The sequence below is a fragment of the Talpa europaea genome (genome assembly GCF_964194135.1).
Source record: "Talpa europaea genome assembly, chromosome: 9".
In the NCBI taxonomy this organism is placed as follows: Eukaryota; Metazoa; Chordata; class Mammalia; order Eulipotyphla; family Talpidae; genus Talpa; species Talpa europaea.
The window spans coordinates 106,403,456-106,424,205 of NC_140076.1; the positions used below are offsets into that span (position 1 = coordinate 106,403,456).

Genomic DNA, 20,750 nt, shown 5'->3' on the forward strand with positions numbered 1-20,750 from the left:
TCAGATCTATCAAGGGCTCCAAGATTTTCTTTTCCATTTGGCCAAATCCACAGTGAACCTGTCTGGCCCTGTGGATGGCTTGCACAACACTCTGGTAAAAAACAAAATCTTGTTTGACTGTTTTCTGACCCGGGGAATTTCTGCTTATCTCAATAGTTACAACAGACACTCATTATACCCATACTGTTACTAAGGGACTCTGTCAGGTTTGCTTTTCCTCTAAAACTTGACTGTTCTTATCATGACAGTCCTTATGGAAAATAGAACTAACAGAATTCTAGAAACTGAAATTAAGAAATGTCCTTAAATTCTCTTTCCCCTAAATATTAATATATATTAGCTTTAATATATAAGATCAGTCCCCCCTGGGACTCACAGGTATTTCCTTATGAATTAATAAGTGGCTGGTCCATGCATTTGAACACTTCACCCCTGGTCTTACATTCTACCCCACTGCACTGAGATATGCTTAAGTCCTACGAGGCACTCACATGCTACCTCTAGCTTTATCATTAATGGGTACATGCCGCCTTTCCAAACCATTTACCTATGATTCTACAACAGGAGAGTTGCTGTTCTGGAAAAGACAGCTGAGAAAAACTGTCCTTGAGCTTTGATGAAAAGGAGTTATAAGTTATTGACACCTGACTTAGCATGGAAATTCTCAAATATTAATCCTTAGATGAGTATTTCCCAACTCAAAGGATAGACAACATTTTCTCCTGACTATTGGGTGTCCATTCCATTAGAAATCTCAAACTGTGATTCTTAAGAATCTTCCAGAAGGGGTCTTCCCGGTGGCGCAGTGGTTGAGCGCTGGGCTGTGAAGCTGCCCTCAGCCTCTGCAGCGCCGGTTTGATCCCCGGCCACCGGCGAGGGTCCCACATGGCGCGCAGATCTCTCCTGCCGCCCGCTGCTCCCCTCAGCAGTGTACTTCGGTCCTTCTGCCTGCTCTGCTCCCTGCTCTGGCTCTGGTGAATTCTCTCACCCTCCCAAGCTTCTGACTGTACCCGGTACTTGTATAAATAAATAAATAAAATAAATCTTAAAAAAAAAAAAAATCTTCCAGAAGATGCTGACTTCAGAAATGGACAACTTCTGCTTAAGACTAGCATTCTGATCCAACTTAGGTCAATTCAAAAACTAATAGCATCAATCTTATTTAAAAGAGGAAAATTGTATTCCTGAGAAGGAAATCACCACTTTGCTTTTTGACTTGGAAACCTGTTACAAGGACAAATCGGTATTTTGTTTCTGGTAATTGCTTATTTTGTAGTTGGCTAATGTTTTCTGTCCAGCATCTTCCATGTCATTGCACGGCAACTACAGCAGAAGGAGAAGAAAAGACAAACTCCATTTTAACTATAGACTATATCCATGCACACTCCTCTGACCTTGCTCAGCAGAATCTCAACACTGGAGGAAATCTGCATTTCCGTCCTTTGCCCCAGAGGTGGGAGCTGAGGCGAGAAAGCAGAACTAGATGCCCTGAACGGATCTGACATTAAGAGTGAGACCCCCATACATTGCAGGCTGCTCTAATGCTCAAGGACTCTCCTCTCCTCTTGTACAAGTAATGCCCAGATTAACAAGACCACTTTGTACCTCTATCTAATCACAGACAAAAAGGTTACTTGTGTGACCCACAAAATATCCCATCACAGAACTCCCAACTTTCTCATGGCCTCCAATCTCCAGCAGGCACCTCCTTCCTGGGACTACAGACTATATCCATCCCAAATCCTCCAACCAGAACTCAGATCCTCCAATAGGTTCTTTCTCCCTCTTCCCTGTGTGTTACGGTGTGCCGCCCAACTTCCTCAGCAGCTGTGCTCCCTGGTGCTCTTGTCTAGAGGGCAGTGGCAGCGTCCACCACACTCATTTAGAATCCTTGGCTCATAGAGTGGAACTTCTGTATCTGATGGTGTCTGTTGATGCTGTTGCTTGCTTAGACTTCTCAGGTACCCATGTCTCTCTCTCTCCCTCTGGTCTTTCTCTTTTCAAGAGACTTATAAAAACACATACACAAGTTTATTTATTTATTTAAAGATTTATCTACTTATTTACACAGGCACTGGGTACAGTCAGAAGTGCGGGAGGGTGAGAGAATTCACCAGAGCCAGAGCGGGGAACAGAACAGGCAGAATGACAAAGTACACTGCTGAGGGGAGCAGCAGGCGGCAGGAGAGGTCTGTGTGCCATGTGGGACCCTTGCAGGTGGCCTGAGATTGAATCGGCACTGCAGAGGCTGTGGGCAGCTTCGCAGCCCAGCATTCAACCTCTGTGCCACCGGAGGAGGCCCCACGTACACAAATTTAAAGTCTCTTTGCAAGAGACATAAAATTATATACACGAATTAAAAATTTTGAAAGTGAGTTAGTTGGGGGAATAGTGAAATAAAGGGAAGAGAAGAGGCATTGAGTCAGAGGCCAGATTTCCACAGAAAAACATCATGACACCGTGTGTTCTTTCTGGAAGACACAATTTGAGTGTGCCTGTGATTATCCCAGAGCTCAAGGCAAAGGATGAAGGACAATTTGTTTTGCAATTCTGTGCCTATAAAAACCGAATCAGTGGCTTGGAGCAATCTCCTCCCCCCACCCCAGCCCCATTCCAGTGATGACCCCTTAAAGGAATTTCCAGCAGAATTCCATTAACGTGAATACTATCCACATTATCCACAAGGGAAAATCCAGTGTCGCTTTCAGGGAGCTATTTCTTGCAATATCCTTCAAATGACGTGTTTTAGGATCCACCAAAATAAGAATTGCCTCCCCTCCTGGACCTTAAGCTGGGGTCCTCATAATCACAAGGGGAGGGTCTGCACAGGGATCCACCCACAAGGGCTCTGAGCCCCTTGGCGCCTACACTTCCTGTGTCTCTTCCACATCCCTATGATCCAGGCTGGCTCCCTCCACTGGGCCTTGAGGTACATAGACACCTGTCTCCAGGCCTCTGAGGGTCACCCTGGCAGCCTGCTGAGGTGGAGCATCTGCTGTTTTCCTCAGCACACACACACACAGCCAGAGGGTTTAAAACACCTCAGATTCTCTTTGTCAAAGGTCTATACTAAACACTCTGGGAAGGAGCACTCAACACATGTCTTTGAGCACATTTGGTAATAATAAATAGTCACAGGCTGTTAATCCCTTCTGCTCCTGGAACACGGCAGGGTCACCTGTGTCGTGATGATGTCAATGGGTCTCAAGTTCCATTAGGGGAATTTTCCAAGGGCTTTCCAAAACAGCAGGCAGATGTCCCAGGCACCAAATCTCTGTTCTCTTGAAGTCATTTGATGAAGATCCCCCCCAAAAGTGGTCGAGAGTCATGAATTTCATGTTATATGTATTTTGCCATAATATATTATTTTTAAATCAAGTGTGATCTAAGGACTAACTTTCAGAAAGTCTGTTTTAACTCAAGCCTGAAGAAAATGTGAATATCTAAAGGAATGAATGGAATGCAGGAATAATGCAAGGAATGTTATTTCTTGCAGCTGGGCATTTGGTATGTATCAAATGGCAGAGAGTTCACAATGATAGCTTCAGACAAACTCCCAAAGCACAGATATTTTGTTAATGCTGTAAAGCGTTCAACCACAGGAGACTCCCCGAGGGAGCTTTTCAAACTGTGATGTGACCACGTGGAGATTCTGACTTCATGGGTCTGTGGCTGGACTTGGGCCCAGTAATTTTCAAAAAGTTCTGCAGATGATTCTAATGCACAGACAAGGTTGAGAATGATGGTTTTAAGTCAACATAGGTGGGGAAAAGGCTGAATTTTTACAAAATTAAGCAACCCACCCAGATCTTGTGCCTCATTAGCCAGTTAGGGGTTGCCTGTGTTTGCCTTTCTAACAGTATCTTCCTGCTCTTTGATCTTTTAATTTATTTTTAATTTTTTTACATCATTGTTCATTTTTGTACAGTAATTGATTTCTTCCCTCAAGTGTAGACCCCATATAGCTCTTTGGCCACCACATCAGCCATGATCCATCACATAGTCCCTTGACTCTTCCCTCCCCTGTTTTGTCCCATCCCTCTTCCTTGCTGCATGACTCAGCTCTATGGTCAGCTTGCTAGTTTTGTCTTTTTCTTGATCTTTTGTTCTATTTCTCTATATTCCACATATAAATGAAACCATTGATATTATCTTTCTCCTTCTAGCTTAATCGGTGAGCATAATCCCTTCCATCTCCACCCATGTTGCTGCAGATGGAATGAGTTTGTCTTATTTGATTGCTTAGTATTCCGTTGTGTATCTTTTTTTTAATTAAAAAATTATTTATGCATACAAGTACTGGGGTACAGGCCAGAGGTGCAGGGGATGAGAGGATCCACCAGAGACGGAGTGGGGAGCAGAACAGGCAGACTGACTGAAATATACTGCTGAGGGGAGCAGCGGGCAAGTCAGGAGACGTCTGCTGCACCACGTGGGTCAGCTCCCTGGCTGGGGAATCGAACTCGTGCTGCTGTGGCTGTGGCTAGCTTCATAGGTTGCATTTTAACCCCCTATGCCTCCAGGGATGCCCTCCATTGTGTATCTTTCTATTCTCAATCTAATCCATTTAACAACAGCCTCCAGTCCCTGTTTATACTGAAGTGGGTATAACCCTTTAGCACCTGCAGATCATTGTCACTTGATAAGCATAGCCACCTTGTGAGGTAGATTAGGTATTATAGTCCTTACTTTCCAAGTGAAAGAAATCTCCTTTAGAGTGGAAGGTGCTGCTGGACCAGCCAGCCACCTGGAGTGGGTGAGGAGGTGGGTAGAGACATCTTAGTCACCATCCCTATCCTAAAATCCTGTGACACAAACCAGTGTCACTACCTTGGATCCAGGTTCCTGATACCAGTGTACCCACTTGGTCTGTTATGGCAGAATTCCATCAGGGAAGCAGGCATCACTCAGAAAGGAGGAGGGAAATTATTTATGCCTGTGGGCTTTATACCAATGGGCCCAGAGGAGATCTTTCTCCAAAGTCTGAGCCCTGAGCAACGAAGTTACAGAGTAGCAAGGGCTACAGTCAGCTGGGAATGCATAAATCAGGCATGTGGCCTTGACAACAGTTATCAGTAGTCCCCTGAAACTTTTAATTTACATGTTCTGTCCCAACTTTATCTGATCAGAAGGTGTAGGGTAAGGTAAAAGTATCAGGCTTTTCTGCCCTCCCGCCATTAGGATAGATGAGGGAACCCTGTGGTCCTGAATGCATGCCTGATGGTGGGCACCTGAAGTGGGTACACCTGGGCTGAGAGACTGAGTTTATAAGGGCGGTGTCACGGGGACGCCAGCAGAAGCTGAGAGAAGGAGAAGTAGAGAGAAGGCCAGAGAGAGCCCAGATAGAGTGAAGATTTGCTGCAGGCTGGGAGGACTGCCAGCCTCCCGGCCCCCCAGCACCCCTGCCTGCCATATGCCTGGTAAATCTAAATAAAAGACCTGCAGAAGCCACCGAGGTCTCCAGGACTCACTTCTGCTTTGCCTAGTCTGCTGGATCAGAAAACCTGCACTGTGTCCTATCCTGCCCTCTATAGCAGGTCAGTCTGACATTTTCCATGTCAGGTCCTCGGAGGCAAACAGTGCCACTCCCTCGCCACGCTGGCGTGTTTTAGGCCAGCTATACACTTTGCATAACAAAATATTAACAGAAAACACAAGTCTGCTCTGAGAAACCGTATACAGAAAAGTCAGAGTGGAGGAGAAAAGCACAGAGACTATTCCAACTTGTGAGATGAGCTGTTATTTTAATGGACACATAAGAACTTTAAAAACCCTACTGTGTAGGGGCCTCCCCGGTGGTGCAAGGGGTCAAGCACCGCACGATGAGGCAATTTGCTGCTTCTACAGCATGAGTTCGATCCCTGGCCCGCCAGGGAGCAACCCACATGGCGCAACAGACTTCTCCTGCCGCGCCCGCTGCTCCCCTCAGTGGTATGTTTCAGTGAGTCTGCCTGTTCTGCTCCCCACTCTGTCTCTGGTGAGTCCTCTCACCCCCCGCATCTCTGGCCTGTGCCCCAGACCTTGTGTGCATAAATAAATTAATTAAAAAAAACCCCTACTGTGTAAATCATAATGTGCTCTTGGTTGTAAGACGTCCTGATTTCAGAGATGTTAGAAGGTGAAAAAAAGGTGAATTTTAGAATCAATAAAATGGGTTCTTATAAGGAACATGGGGTACTCAGGCTTTTTATGCCTCCCACCACCAGCCTCTATGGCTACCACCTGCTTTGTTTTCCTCCCAGGAATCATCGGGACTGAATTTCTGGGAGGTCACCAGGGTTTCAATTCCTCCCTTCAGGCCCCTGTCCAGTTTCTTTGCTCCCCACTACTCTGGTGGCCTTGCACCCCACGCTGGTCCTACTACTAAGACCTCTGGGCCTGTGGAGCTGCCTTTGAGATGCTGCCGGGCCAGGCTCCTCCTCCTGCAGAATTGTCTTCTTCCTTCTCTGGGACCAGCTTGTGCTTGGCGCCCATCTCCTGTGTTGGCAGTGCCTTGTCCTGCCAGGCGTTACTTCTGTCTTCTGCGTCAACCTCTCTCCCTCTCCACTTCCTCTCAGTATTTAAACATACAAATGTGACCCATATTTGAAATCCTCTCTCCTTTGTAATTCCCACCTCCTTTGTAATTCCCACTTCCAGAGTCCAATAGCAGGGCTTTTTTTAATTCACAGTGACTTCTTTTGATAGGAACTCATTGATTATTTTTTTAAAAAACCACTGAATATATGAAAGTTAAATCCAACCTTTTCAAATGTCATTTTATTTCATGCTAGATTTTGAAAAATTGATTTTCTCATGGAAAATAGTATGTTTCTGTGAAGCTCAAGATGTATAATACCAAGAATGACAGATCCTTAATGCATTGTGAAAAATGCAACTATTTAGCAGGCCAGCACTTGGGTTTGTGTGTCTGCCATTGTTCCACCTCCCTGTGGGCAAACCACCTGGGAATCTAGTGGTTGCATCCGGAGCCTGGACCCAGAACTGGAGCCCCAGGACTGGCAGGCACGAATAGGAGGTAGGGGTGGGCAGGGGTTTCGACCCCAGGGACAGAGCTTGTTGGCCTCCAGTGAATACTCTCCTAGTCCCAGTTTAGTGAGATGTGCATTTAATCAGGATTAGGTCAAGTCTCTGTGTCCTCAATCCTTCTCACTTTTATATTGATGGTTTGAAACCTTTATTTTTTAAAGATTTATTCATTTATACAAGCACTGGGTACAGTCAGAAGCGTGGGAGGGTGAGAGAATCCACCAGAGCCAGAGCGGGGAGCAGAGCAGGCAGACTGACGAAGTACACTGCTGAGGGGAGCAGCGGGCTGCAGGAGAGGTCTGTGCACCATGTGGGACCCTCGCCGGTGGCCAGGGATCGAACCGGGCGCTGCAGAGGCTGTGGGCAGCTTCGCAGCCCAGTGCTCGACCGCTGTGCCACCGGGGAGGCCCTGAAACCTTTATTAAATACTGAATTCATACCTTTCTATCCTAACAAAATGTTGTTAAGTTAATTTTTGTAGTGCACCTATCTTGCCCTTTCACTTGTAAACCTATTTGTTTTTAAAGTTCAGCTCATTTGCTGCATGTATCCACCAAACTTTGCAAATCCTCTAAGAAGGGCTGAACTGTGTCTGAGTCTCTTAAGTTGAAATAGGTTTCTGCATTCATAGCAGACAGTTGGCAGGTAGGACCCTGTGCTTGTGGAGTTTGTACCAGGGGCACAGATGACACAGTGACTTTAAAGGCCACCCAAGCCGCCATCTCATACCCAAACCAACAGCGGGGTCAGGAGCCAGGGTCAGGGCTCAAGTCCACGAATCTGAGGGTCTTCTCCCTGAGGTTCTGCAAGGCCTGGCTCTGCCCCTGTTCTGTGGGGAATCCTGCGGGCATCTGGGTGCCACCCCACTTTGCCACCCAGTGCCCCTCTGAGTTCAGTTCCCCCTTCATGCACTTTCCCTGGGACCTCCAGCTTCCAGTCTCTGTCCCTGTCAGTGGGAGGACCATGTTGCTGGGGGCCAGCCTGGGGTGCAGCTCCATGCCCTGCCTGGGGCTGGGACCAGCTCAGGAAGGCAGTCACCAGCTAGGCTGTAACTTCGTTTGCTCTTCTCTCTCTAAGCTTGACCTAAGGGCGGGGTCCTCTGCAGTTTGTTAAAAGACCACACAGACCATAACCCCTTGTCCTGGGGGGTCAACCCCTCCCCACTGACAGGCTGTGCTGGTAGATAGGGGGCTGGAGTGGATCACACAGGCTGGGAGGAACTTGTGGACTGGCCTGCGTCCCGGTCTTGCTGTCATAGTTGTTGATTTAATGTCCATTGAGGCCACCCTGGCTGCACCTGGCAGTCTGAGCCTTTGAGAGCCACCGAGGTCAGCAGCTCAGGGAAGAGAGTGGGCAATGCCTCCAGGGAGAAGAGAAGGAAAAATCTTCCTCTTTATGATTCAGGCTTGTCCCCCAAGTGCACTGCCAACTCCCTCTGACCTAGAGGAGGCCTGAATGGGGCAGGGGAGCCCAGGAGCCCTCAGACTGTGGCTCCCAAGTCCACGAGTAGTGCAGGGTGGTAGAAAAGGGTCTTATTTCCAGAAGCCCGGATCTTAGCCCCCAGTGCCCTCTGACCCAGGATGCCCAGGAGATTGGGTAGTTGCTGGAATGGGGCTGAGAAGAGTTTGGTGCATCAGGCCCCATCCTGCCCCAAGCAGGGCTGAGTCCCAAGAACAGTTATTAGGTGGCGTTCCCTTTGGGCTTTGCCTCTACACTGAAGACCCTTCCTTGTGTGGCTTCCTGAGCCCTGTCAGTGCCTTTTCCCAAAGCTGGACTGTGAGGCAGGGTTCAGACTCACATGCTCCCGTGCAGGAGGCCCTGACGCTGGTCCCTTTGCAGTTTCCTGGGAACAAAGTTGGGCCTCAGGGAGGGCTGTTTACCTGTGTTCTCTGCACCGCAGCTCCTGACTATGACAGAAGCCAGTGGCTGAGTGAAAAATTCAAGCTGGGCCTGGACTTCCCCAATGTAGGTGCAGGGCTGGGGGTGATGTGGGCAATGAGAGGGTGTCTCTTCCACCTTCTGTCCCTGCTCAGAGGCTTTGGGACCAGTGCCTTCTGCTCAGCCCTCAGCTTCCTGGCTCTCTGCACTGCCTTTCGTGGTGCTCTTGGTCCAGCTCTTTCACTCATTGGACATGTGTTTATTTGGTACCTAGTGTGGGCCTGGGGTTGTGAGACCCGGGTCTTCTTTCATTCCTTAAAGAAGTTGGGGGTGCAGGGGAGCTGAAGGCATATGCGACCTGCCTCTGATCCCTTTGCAGCTGCCCTACTTAATTGATGGGGCTCACAGGATCACCCAGAACAATGCCATTGTTGGCTACATCGCCCGCAAGCACAACCTGTGTGAGTGGGGCTGGTGGGGTGCGAGGGGCCCTTGGCCATGTCTATAGGCAGGTCTGGGTGGGAGCTGAGGTGAGTCTCTGCTGTGTGACTGTAGCTGGGGAGACAGAAGAGGAGAAGATTCGCGTGGATATTCTGGAGAATCAAGCCATGGACACTGCTAACCAGCTGGCCAGGGTGTGCTACAGCCCTGACTTTGTGAGTCCCCCACCTGCTGGGCTGCATGGGTTATGAGGACACTGGACTCTTGCATTCCATATACTCTGGTCTGTTTGTACTTGAACTTCTTGGAGCTAGTAATCCTCCAAGTGTTCCCTGTAGCTGCCCTGGAGTGAGCCCTGTCCCTCCAGAATGCGTCAGATGAACACCTTTGACTGTCTCCCCATCCGTCACAGGAGAGAATCCAGGGACTTGGGCATCATTTCATGGGCTGTAGTCAACTTTGTACGCCCAGGCCCTCTCCCCGAAACTCCCAGGTGGTAGCACACTGTGCAGGAAGCAGCACAGGTGAGCTCAGGACCTTTCACCTCTGGCTCCTCCTTTCAGCCTCTCAAATTCTCCTCATCTCCCTGCTCAGGGCCCATTAAGTTCTGTGATTAGTGGATCTTATGACTGCTTTCCCAGGCATTTTAGTTCCTTATTCTTTGATTCTGCTGGATGTAGTCTATAACTCTGCCAGGTTCTCACAGCTGCCCTGGGGGGTGTGGCTCATGGGGTGGGGTGGGGGGACATTGGGGACAGATGTGGGGATAGATGCTGCTGCTCTGCCTCCCCCTTGCTCACAGATTGGGGGCCCAGCAAGAGTCTCAGGAGCACAGTCAGGGTTGATGGCTGCTCACTTGTGGCAACTGGGGGTCAGGAAGCCTCCTGGGGAGGTGCCTCTCTGCCCAGGGATGTGTCTGAGGGGTGACAGCTCTTTTGTATCTCAGGAGAAACTGAAGTCTGAGTTCCTGAAAGGACTCCCTGAGATGGTGAAGCAGTACTCCCAGTTTCTGGGGAAGAGGCCTTGGTTTGCAGGGGACAAGGTAAAGGAGGGGTTCTGGAGGGAGGGGGTTGTCATTCCTCTAAGGACAAGATTTGGTGCCATCCCTCCCTCTCCCTCTGCAGATACCTGTGGGGGTTTCTTGGCTTTTGACCTTCTTGACAAATGCTGTATAAAGAACTGGGGTATAGGCCAGAGGTGAGAGGTGCACCAGAGACAAGAGTGGGGAGCAGAACAGGCAGATCTACTGAAATGAAGTGCTGAGGGGAGCAGAGGGCAAGACAGGAAAGGTCTGCTGCACCATGTATGTAGCTCCCTGGCCGGGGATTGAACTCATGCGGCAGAGGCTGCAGATAGCTTCACAGTGCTGTGCTTAACCCCTGGTGCCACCAGGGAGGCCCTGGACTTCATTTTTTTTATAATAAATTTTATTTTTATATTCCCCATACAATTGCAACCCCCTTATTTTGACCCCAATCCCTCCCCTCCTACCCCCCACCCCCCATAGAGTGTCTCTGGTTCATAGTTGTTTGTTGATTTTGATTTTCACTTTCTTATAGTTATTCATTTTCCTGGTCCCTTATTTAAGTTTTCTGGATTCCTGCTATGAGTGAGACCATCCGGTATTTTTCTTTTTCTTTCTGACTTATTTCGCTGAGCATGATCCCTTCCAGCTCCATCCATGTTGCTGCAAATTGCATGTGTTTATCTTTTTTGAATGCTGAGTAATATTCCATGGTGTATATGTGCCACATCTTCTTGATCCAGTCATCTATTTTTGGGCATTTGGGCTGTTTCCAAAGCTTAGCTATTGTAAACAGTGCTGCTATAAACATAGGGGTGCAGGTGTTCTTTGGAATTGATGTTTCTGTGTCCTTTGGGTAAATACCTAGGAGTGGAATTGCTGGATCCTATGGAAGCTCTATGTTTAGTAGGTCCAGAAATCTCCACACAGCTCACCATAGTGGTTGGACCAGTTTGCACTCCCACCAACAGTGCAGGAGAGTTCCTTTTTCTCCACACCCTCGCCAACATTTGTTGTTGCTAGGTTTTTAATATGTGCCATTCTCACTGGTGTAAGATGGTATCTCATGGTAGTTTTGATTTGCATTTCCCTGATGACAAGTGATGTTGAACATTTTTTCATATGCCTGTTGGCCATTTGCATTTCCTCTTCAGAGAAGTTTCTTTTTAGCTCTTCTGCCCATTTTTTGACTGGATAATTTTCTTTGTTGTTGTTGAGTCTCATCAGCTCTTTGCAGATTTTTGTGATCAGTCCTTTATCATTAGTGTTGGGTGCAAAAATGTTCTCCCAGTTGGTGGGGTTTCTCTTTGTTTTTGTTATTGTCTCTTTTGCTGTGCAGAAGCTCTTTAATTTGATGTAGTCCCAGCTGTTTATCTTTGCCTTCACTATCACTGCTTTGGGTGATGTGTCTGTAAAGATGTCTTTGATGTGCAAATCACGTAGTGTTTCGCCTATATTTCCTTCTATGTATTTTATGGTTTCAGGTCTTATGTCTAGTTCTTTAATCCATTTTGAGTTGATTTTTGTGTATGGTGTGAGGTAGTGGTCAAGCTCCATTCTTTTGCATGTAGCGACCCAGTTTTCCCAGCACCATTTATTGAACAAACTTTCTTTGCTCCAATGCATAGTCTTTGCTCCTTCGTCAAAGATTAGCTGACCATAAATCTGTGGGTTTATTTCTGGATTTTCTATTCGATCCTGGACTTCATTTTTTTACTTAACAAGCTTTAATGTCTTTTTCTTACTATTCTGACAATCCAAGTCCAAAGAGCACATGAGGCTCTAGGGCCTGATGTTTGCCCAAGTTCATGCTCTGCCATGAGCTTCTCAGCTCAGGTCTCCTCCCCCTGCTTCAGCAGGGACCATCCTCCTGGTACATTTGTTGCAAGTGATTTTAAGTCCCACTGCAGAGCGAGTTGCTGAAGAGGAATTTTCTAGTAGATCACGCTCTTGTAATTGTTGGTAAGTTGTGGGTGTGGTATCAGGCAGGTTCGGCTCCTTCATTTTAACTTGGCATTTTGAGCCTTGGGAGCCTGTGGGCATCTTCGCAACCCAGGGTGAGGCTGAGCACAGTTCAGAGGAAAAGGTATAGAGAACGTTTTGCATTTTATGACTCAAACTGTTTCCCAAAGTCCCTCTGACATGGCAGAGTGAATTGGACTGAGGGGGCCACGGAACCAGCCCGGGAAACAGCCGCCCAGCCCGGGTGGCATTTAGTACTCGGATGCCCAGGTCTCTGCTCAGGGGTTTCCTGGCAGGTGTGGCGGAGGGCAACCATATTCCTCCGCTTCCCAGGCTGCTTTCCTCATCTAGGGGAGGGGTTGGAGGTGGAGGTTTGGGTGGGGCTAAGGCTGGAGGCAAAGTGCATGGACCACACCTGAGCGCAGTCAGAGGATAAATACCTAATTCTGCTCCGCAGAGAGCCTTTCGTGGAGCAAGAAAACCAGAGCCATGGCCATGACCTTGGGCTACTGGGACATCAGAGGGGTGAGCAAGGGGTCTTTGGGCAGGTGGGATGGGCAGGTGGGCAGGGCAGTGCTGGTAACGAGACCTGCAATATTGCAAGTTTCCTTTAAGGTCTTCCTGGAGCTCTGTGCATCTCTTTGTTTACCCTTCTGTGGAGAGTGTGTGTGTGTGTATTTCCACTTGGGCATAGAGAGAGTGGCCAGGTTGTGTGTGGGGGTGTTACCTGTAGCAGGGAATTCACAGTCATGATCCCCCATGTCTGACCTCTGTCCCTGCATCCTCCCAGCTGGCTCACGCCGTCCGCCTGCTCCTGGAATACACAGACTCACACTACGAGGAGAAGATGTACGGCATGGGCGACGGTAATCACATGTGGTCTTGTTCTCACTTCTTCCCACTTCATGCTGCTTTGGGGCCAGGATTCCCATTCCCAGGCCACCAGTTACATCCCCCTCCCTAAGCTTCTTTGTGCAGCCTGGTTTCCAAGGTCGAACATGAGAGGGGATTACTGGGTCCCTGAATAGTAGCTGGGAGGTTCCCTTAGGGCTTGTTCAACCCTGAGTGAGCTCATGTGATTCTAGAGCTTTGTTCTTTTCCTTAGCATTGTAATATGAGAACTGGTTCAGATTCCAGATCCACCTGTTTAGGGGGGGTCTTGCCTGTACTGGTTTATGGGTTTTCCTGAGAACAATATGATGACTTAGGGGAGGTCTGTTTATCCGTCTTCTCCACCACAGCTCCTGACTATGACAGAAGCCAGTGGCTGAATGAAAAATTCAAGCTAGGCCTGGACTTTCCCAATGTAGGTGTGGGGCTTGGGTGATGTGGGCAAAGAGAGGGTGTCTGTCTCCTCCACCTCCTGTACCTGCACAGGGGCTTTGGGACCAGTGCCTTCTGCTCAGCCCTCAGCTTCCTGGCCCTCTGCACTGCCTTCTGTGATGCTCTGTATTCTAGCTCATTCACTCATCGGAGATAATGTTTATTTGGTTGGACCTGGGGCTTCTCTCATCCCTTAAAGAAGTTGGGGGTGCAGGGCCTCCCCTGGTGGCGCAGTGGTTGAGCGCTGGGCTGTGAAGCTGCCCGCAGCCTCTGCAGTGCCTGTTCGATCCCCGGCCACCAGCGAGGGTCCCACATGGCACGCAGACCTCTCTTGCTGTGCCCGCTTCTCCCCTCAGCAGTGTATTTTGTCAGTCTGCCTGTTCTGTTCCCTGCTCTGGCTCTGGTGAATCCTTTCACCCTCCCGCGCTTCTGACTATAACCAGTGCTTGTATAAATAAATAAATAAATCTTTAAAAAAAAAAAAGAAGTTGGGGGTGCAGGGGAGCTGGAGGCCCACATGACCCGCCTCTGATTCCTTTGCAGCTGCCCTACTTGATTGATGGGGCTCACAGGATCACCCAGAGCAACGCCATTGTTCGCTACATCGCCCGCAAGCACAACCTGTGTGAGTGGGCCTGGGTGGGGTGCGGGGGGCCAGTGGCTGTGTGCCTAAGGCAGATCTGGGTGGGAGCTGAGGGTGAGCTGTGCTGTGTGGCTGTAGGTGGGGAGACAGAAGAGGAGAGGATTCGCGTGGACCTTTTGGAGAACCAGGTCATGGACATCCGCATGCACCTGGGTAGGATCTGCTACAGCCCTGACTTTGTGAGTCCACCTGTTGGCGGGCCATGGTTTTGGTAGGAGACAGACATTTATGTCCCATGGACTCTGGTCTGGTTTTTCATTGTACTCCTGAGAGCAGCCAGCCCTATAGGGATTCTCTAAACTGCCACCAGAATGACCTTTACAGCTCTGGATTTTGTCATAGTGAAATTCTGACTCAATTTTCAATTACCAAGATGTGTCAAAAATTCCCAGGGTTCAATTGAGTTCCTAGGCAGTGCGTTTACCTTGTATCCCCAACAATCTCCCCAAAACTCCCAGGCAGTAGCACACTGTGCAGGAGGCAGCACAGGTGAGCTCAGGACCTTTCACCTCTGGCTCCTCCCTTTCATCTCCTCCCCCTCACATTCTCCTCATCTCCCCAAATCTGCTCAGGGTCCATCAAATTCTGTGATTAGTGGATCTCATGACTCCTTTCTTAAATACTAGTTTTTTACTCTTGATTCTGCCGGATGTAGTCCATAACTCCGCCAGGTTCTCCCAGCTGCCCTGAGTGTGGCTCATGGAGAGGGGGGACACAGTGGGGACAGATGTGGGAACAGATGCTGCTGCTCTGCCTCGCCCTTGCTCACAGAGGGGGGGCCCCACAGGAGTCTCGGGAGCATAGTTGGGTGAAAGGGTGGTTCAGGCTCCACCAGGTGCAGCTGGAGGCCATGGCTGCTCACCTGTGGCAGCTGGGGTTCAGGGAGCCTCAGGGACCTGTGTCTGTGGGGTGACAGCTGCTTTGTGCCTCAGGAGAAACTAAAGCCTGAATTCCTGGAGGGTCTCCCTGAAAAGATGAAGCATTTGTCGCTGTTTCTAGGGAAGAGGCCTTGGTTTGCAGGAGACAAGGTAAAGGCAAGAATTGGGGACAGGGAGAGCCCGTTCTTCCCAAGGTCAGAGCTAGCTGCATCCCTCCCTCTCCCTCTGCAGATCACCTATGCGGACTTCCTGGCTTATGATGTCCTTGACCTGCACCGCATATTCGAGCCCACGTGTCTGGATGCGTTCCCAAACCTGAAGGAATTCATGACCCGGTTTGAGGTGTTTTCTTGCTCCTCCTAACTCTCTACCTCACTTTTATCTCCAGTCTTCTCTGTGATGGTTTTTCAGAATGGAGCTAAAAGGAAGGTAAACTAGTATTTTTGTAGGACATGCATTATGCTAACATCTCTGCTTAGCATATATTGTATTCAATGTAATCTTTGCAAAAAAATTGACAAACATGTAGATTTATCACCTCAGTTTACACAGGAGGATACCCAGGTTGGAGGGACAAGCAATTCCTCAGCTCACAGGCAGGATGGACTGGGCTGGGCACCCTTAGCCTCTGACTTCCCTGGGCAGCCACAGTGGCTCTCCCTGTACTGGGCCAAAGAGAAAAGCCTCAGGGCCTTTTCCAGGTTGGGTGCTCAGCTCCCAACAGTGGGAGAGGCAGACGGCAGAGGACTGTGTGTGTGTGTGGCTGGCAGCAGGAAAGCTGAGGCCTGGTGGGGTTGACAGTAAGTAGAGACACAGATGATATTCACTGTCCCTCTCCTGAGAGCTTTGCAGTGACCCCACCATATCTGGGGAAGCACTGAGTGTCCCTGGAGGGTACTTGGTGCTGGGAAATCCCAGGTAGAGGCATAAGTGCTCCAGGGGACGGATTTACTTGTCATTTCTTATTGGTGTGATTTCCTGTCCTCTGTATGTCCCTTTCTTTTTCTCTGATTACCCGATTCTGTCTGAAAGATGGGGTGCACGTTTATTTTACTCATATGCACTGATCTAACCTTCTGGGGAGAAGGCCCTGGGACAGGCACAGTGGGGGATGCACAGGTGACCCCGCCTGGAGTCCACCCTCCTTGGCTAGTGCAGTTGGAGAATTTCAGGGACTAGACTGTGGGTGTGTGGGACCAACTGGGTGCTGGAGGAGCTGGGCCTAAACTCACACCTCATCTGTCACCCTTACTTCTCTGGCTAGAGAAAAACAAGGTCAGTTTTTTTTTTTTTTTTTCTTTTTTGAGAATGACAATTAGAGGCATTAGCCCAACAGGTTCTTTAGCTCTAATCTGTTTTCTTTCCCACTCATCACTACGAATGTATATTAACAGCTAATTCTCTCTGCTCTGGACTGGTGCTGGCTGATCCCCGCTGGGGTTATTTGGAGCTGGCCCACTGTGGAGGGGGCTGTAGGAACATATTGTGTGCAGCCTACAGCTTGCGGGGGCCTGGCCTGTTGCATCCAGTCCCAACATCCTGCATCCCTTAGATGTATGGGCACTTGCTCCCTTGGGAAGGTGGTGCCCACACACCCCTGCGTCTCTACTCAAGTGCCTGCGGCAGGACTGGGCAGGAGATAGATGGACTCAGGCACCAGGTCAGGCCTTTGACTTTCTCCTTTAGGGAATAATTAGCACCTGGGCTGCTGGCTTTCCAGCTCCACATCACTCTGTCAGCTTTCATCCTGGTTTTCCTGAGTCCCTGGGTAAGATCTGGCCTCTTCTTCAAGCTTCAGGGGCACAATCTGTGCCCCTTGCTTTGCCCTGGGTTGCACTGAGCAGACTGCAAATCCAGGAGCCTCTCTTTGAAAAAGGAAACATTTGTGAGGCACAGAGCCCAGACCCCTGTGAGGAGGGGTGGGGGAGAACAGCAGAAAGGACCCAGAATTGGGGAGCCAGATGCATGCCAGCCCTGCCCACTCACTAGCTGTGTGAGCTGAGGAAGCTGCTGCACCTGTTTGTGCCTCAGTTTCCCTGTTGCAAAATTATGATAATAGAGCCTATCACATAGGGATGTCGGTGGATTATAAACCTATGTCATCATCTCATGTGAACCTTTAAACATCTAGCACCGTGTGGAGTCTATGAATAGCAAGTCTTAATCTATATCACAATAATTGTAATATTGGAAGAGTTATTTTACCAGGTAGGGACAGCAGAAAGACTGTCTTGTGCCTCTCACTTTAGGCCGATTCCAGGGCCCCACTGAGTGTGTCTGCTCTGGGCTCTGGGCACAGCCTGATCTGACCTCATTCCACCCTCAGGGCCTGCAGAATATCTCCACCTACATGAAGTCCAGCCGCTTCCTCCCATGTCCTGTGTTTTCAAAGATGGCCGTGTGGGGCAACAAATAGGCCTGTGAGGCCAGGGATGGACGGAAGGAGCCGGTTCTGTGCGTGTTGTTCCAGAGCCCCGAGACACCTCAGCTTCCTCCATCCCGAGAGTTACCCCTCTTATTCTTTTCTTTATTTCTTTTCACACTCACTGTAGCCTTATGTGCTCACCCTGCCCTGCTAGCATTTTTAAAGCTCTTCAAAACCCTACTCTTTTTTTTTTTTTTTTGTGGGACCCTCGCTGGCGGCCAGGGAACGAACCGGTGCCGCAGAGGCTGCGGGCAGCCTTGCAGCCCAGAGCTCCACCGCAGCGCCACCAGGGGAGGCCCAAAACCCTACTTTCTTTAGTGTCGGCCCCTCTCTATCCACCAGCCGCCCTCCCACTCTAAGCCAGCCAGGGGATCCTCCCTCCAGCTGTTCCCTCTATTCTCAAGTGACTAGTGAGACCCCAGCTGCAGAGCTCAGCCCTAGCTCCCAGCTCTGCCCTGAAGACCGGTGTTGGCCTGTGTGCAGACCCTGCCCCCCTGTACCCCCAGCGTGGAGCCCACAGCCCTGCCTGATCCCCAGTAAAGCCTTAATCACATCTCCTCTGTCTTGTCTTATTCCCTCTGGGCCTCCCGGGCTCTGCAGCTTCCAAGGGGCTGACTGGGGAGCCTGGCAGTGCCTGGGGCAGGGGTTGTGGCTGGTAGCAGGCAGCTGAGACTGTTCCTGTCTGCCCCTCGGGCAGGGCTCTCTGTGGAAGGGAGGCCCCTTCCTGGGCCTGTGTGTCTCCTTTATTCACCCTCCCCTAAGGGCCTGTGGCTCTGCAGAGCTGTGTGTGTTCGTGTGGGGGACCACAGTGAGAGTCCCCCACCCCAGGGAGAGAACCAGGATTGTCCCCTCTGCAGTGAGTGGCTTCATCACAGCTGTGCGTGTCTCCATCCCTGCCTTTCCCTCAGGGGTTTCCAGGTGCCTCTCCAGGCTGCCTGCATTTGCTTCTTGGTTGCCCCTCATTTTTCTGGGTCCCCTGAGAGAAATGTCCTTATCTAACACATGAGAAAACATCTATGCAGGTGTTCACTCATCTAATAATCTGGTGGGTTTAGAAGTCTGGGGTGAAGATCTCAACTGCTGATGAAATTACAGCTTCTAGAATTTTGAGTTGGAAATGCCAAGGTAGATGACAATCTGACTTGATCTTTTGGTGATGGGACTTATTTTTAATCTTTTTAAAAAAAGATTTATTTTTTATTTATGCATACAAGATCTGGGGTGTAGGCCAGAGGTATGGGGGGGGTGAGAGGATTCATCAGAGACAGAGTGGGGAGTAAAACAGGCAGATTGAGTGAAATGCACTGCTGAGGGGAGCGGCAGGTGAGACAGGAGGGGTCTGCTGCGCCATGTGGGTCAGCTCCCTGGCCGGGGATTGAACTCATGCCTCAGTGGCTGGTGATAGCTTGATAGCGTTGAGACAACCCATTGGGCTATCAGGGAGGCCAGGGACTTATTTTTAATCTGAAGAAGGCTTTAAGACTTTTCCTTACCATTCTGAGGGTCCAAGTCACAGAGCACACGAGATCTAGGCGACACCTTCCCACTGCCCTCTGTCCCATGAGCTACTCAGCTCAGGTCTCCACATGCTTCATGAGGCTCCACTTCTGGCATGCACTGCAGGGGCCTTAAATCCCACTGCAGACTGGGCTGCTGAGGAAGTATCTAATAGCTCCCGATTCCCTTACTGTGTTTCCATAATTGTTATTAATTTGTGGAGCCTTATCAGGCCAAATTCAGCAGGGAGAAATCAATAAAAGACTCTCCTTAGGTGTAACTTGGCAATGAACTCCGAGCGCCTGTGGGAATCTCTGCAGGGGTAAAGCTGAGTGAGTCTCCAGCAAAAAGAGGAGGCGAAAGTTTTGCATTTTTTAAAATTTATAGCCAAAAGGGCAGGTTTATTATAAAAGGGGAGAGAAGCATAAAGGACACTTGCACAGACACAAGCAGGCAGAAAAAGCTGCCCCTGGAAGGGAGGTTGGGAGGAACAACACCTGCATAGTCACAGGTGGGTGCAAGGGCTGCTGCCAAGTTTGGCGTTTTTGACTCCAGCCTGTCTCCAAGCTCAATGAAACTGCATCAGACATGGCAGAATTCTGAGTGGGTCTGGGGGAGCCACAGAGCCGGTGGCAGAGGGAGACAGCCAAGCCCAGCAAGGTGGCACTAGTGTCTGGATGTGCAGGTCTCTGCTCTGCTCTCTGGGCTGCAGGGCTGAAGGGGATCAAGTTGCTTCCCGTCCCAGGCTGTTTATTCTTCTTGGCTGAAGGGGTGGGGGTGGATGTTTGGGAGGGGCCAAGGCTGGAGGCTGGTGCACAGCGCACTGCAGAGGAGGAGTTTTAGTTCTGCTTTGCAGAGGGTGCTCTTTTGAGCAAGAAAATCAACAACATGGCCATGACCTTGGGTTACTGGGACATCAGAGGGGTGAGCTAGGGGTCTCAGGGAGGGTGGGATGGGGCAAAAGGCAGGGATAGCCTGGTAAACGGACCTGTTATGCTAAGAGGTACTTTTAAGGGCCTGCTGGAGCGGTGCCCAGCTTATTGTTTAACTTCCAGAGGGAGGAGGCAGTGGGGGCTGGAGGGAGGGAGAGAGGGAGGGAAGGCGCGCGCGTGTGCGTGTGCGTGTGTGTGTGTGTGTGTGTGTGTGTTCACGTGCAGGAGCCTGTGCAGGCCGGAGAGGGGGCTGGAGGGAGTGTGTGTGTGTGTGTGTTTTCACGTGCAGGAGCCTGTACAGGCCGGAGAAAGCTTGAGAACTGCAGCCTGCCTGTATATGAGGGATTACCCGGATCAGAATTCACAGCCACACTCCCCCCACTTCTGACACCTGTCCCTGCACTTCCCACTCCAGCTGGCTCATGCCATCCGCCTGCTCCTGGAATACACAGACTCACACTACGAGGAGAAGATGTACAGCATGGGCGATGGTAATCATGTGCTCTGGTTCTCACTGCTGCACCCCTCATGCTGCTTTGGTAGCAGGTACCCCATTCCCTGACCACCTGTTCCCTCCCCTTCTCTAAGCCCCTTTGAGGGTGCAGCTTGGTTTCCAAGGCAGAACATCAGACAGTCTGGGCCCCCAAACAGTAGCTGGGAGAGTCCCCTTAGGGCTTATTCACCACCGAGTGACCCTGATGTGATTCCAGAACCTTTT

At 49.8% G+C, this 20,750-nt stretch overlaps 2 protein-coding genes across 5 annotated transcripts in view; both read left to right on the forward strand.

Moving 5' to 3' along the window:
- Positions 1 to 12,823: 12,823 nt before the first annotated feature.
- On the forward strand, positions 12,824 to 17,594 carry LOC311177639 (glutathione S-transferase Mu 1-like; the record flags this gene model as incomplete). 2 transcript variants are annotated; one of them, XM_084243820.1, is made up of 8 exons in its annotated part: positions 12,824 to 12,859; positions 13,125 to 13,200; positions 13,576 to 13,640; positions 14,201 to 14,282; positions 14,379 to 14,479; positions 15,233 to 15,328; positions 15,410 to 15,520; positions 17,505 to 17,594. In XM_084243820.1, the coding sequence occupies 8 exons, from the start codon at positions 12,824 to 12,826 to the stop codon at positions 17,592 to 17,594; spliced, it is 657 nt and encodes a 218-aa protein (XP_084099946.1). The 2 variants fall into 2 exon arrangements, with proteins under 2 accessions (XP_084099946.1, XP_084099947.1); XM_084243821.1 differs by lacking the exon at positions 15,410 to 15,520.
- A 2,394-nt stretch (positions 17,595 to 19,988) lies between these two features.
- The window catches only part of LOC311177638 (glutathione S-transferase Mu 1), a gene marked incomplete at both ends in the record, with an annotated part of 28,369 nt that continues 27,607 nt past the window's right edge, over positions 19,989 to 20,750 (forward strand). For all 3 annotated transcript variants that reach the window (XM_084243815.1, XM_084243816.1, XM_084243818.1), the window contains 2 exons: positions 19,989 to 20,024; positions 20,448 to 20,523. In XM_084243815.1, the coding sequence (XP_084099941.1) occupies positions 19,989 to 20,024; positions 20,448 to 20,523 (112 nt within the window). The remainder of the gene's footprint in view (positions 20,025 to 20,447; positions 20,524 to 20,750) is intronic.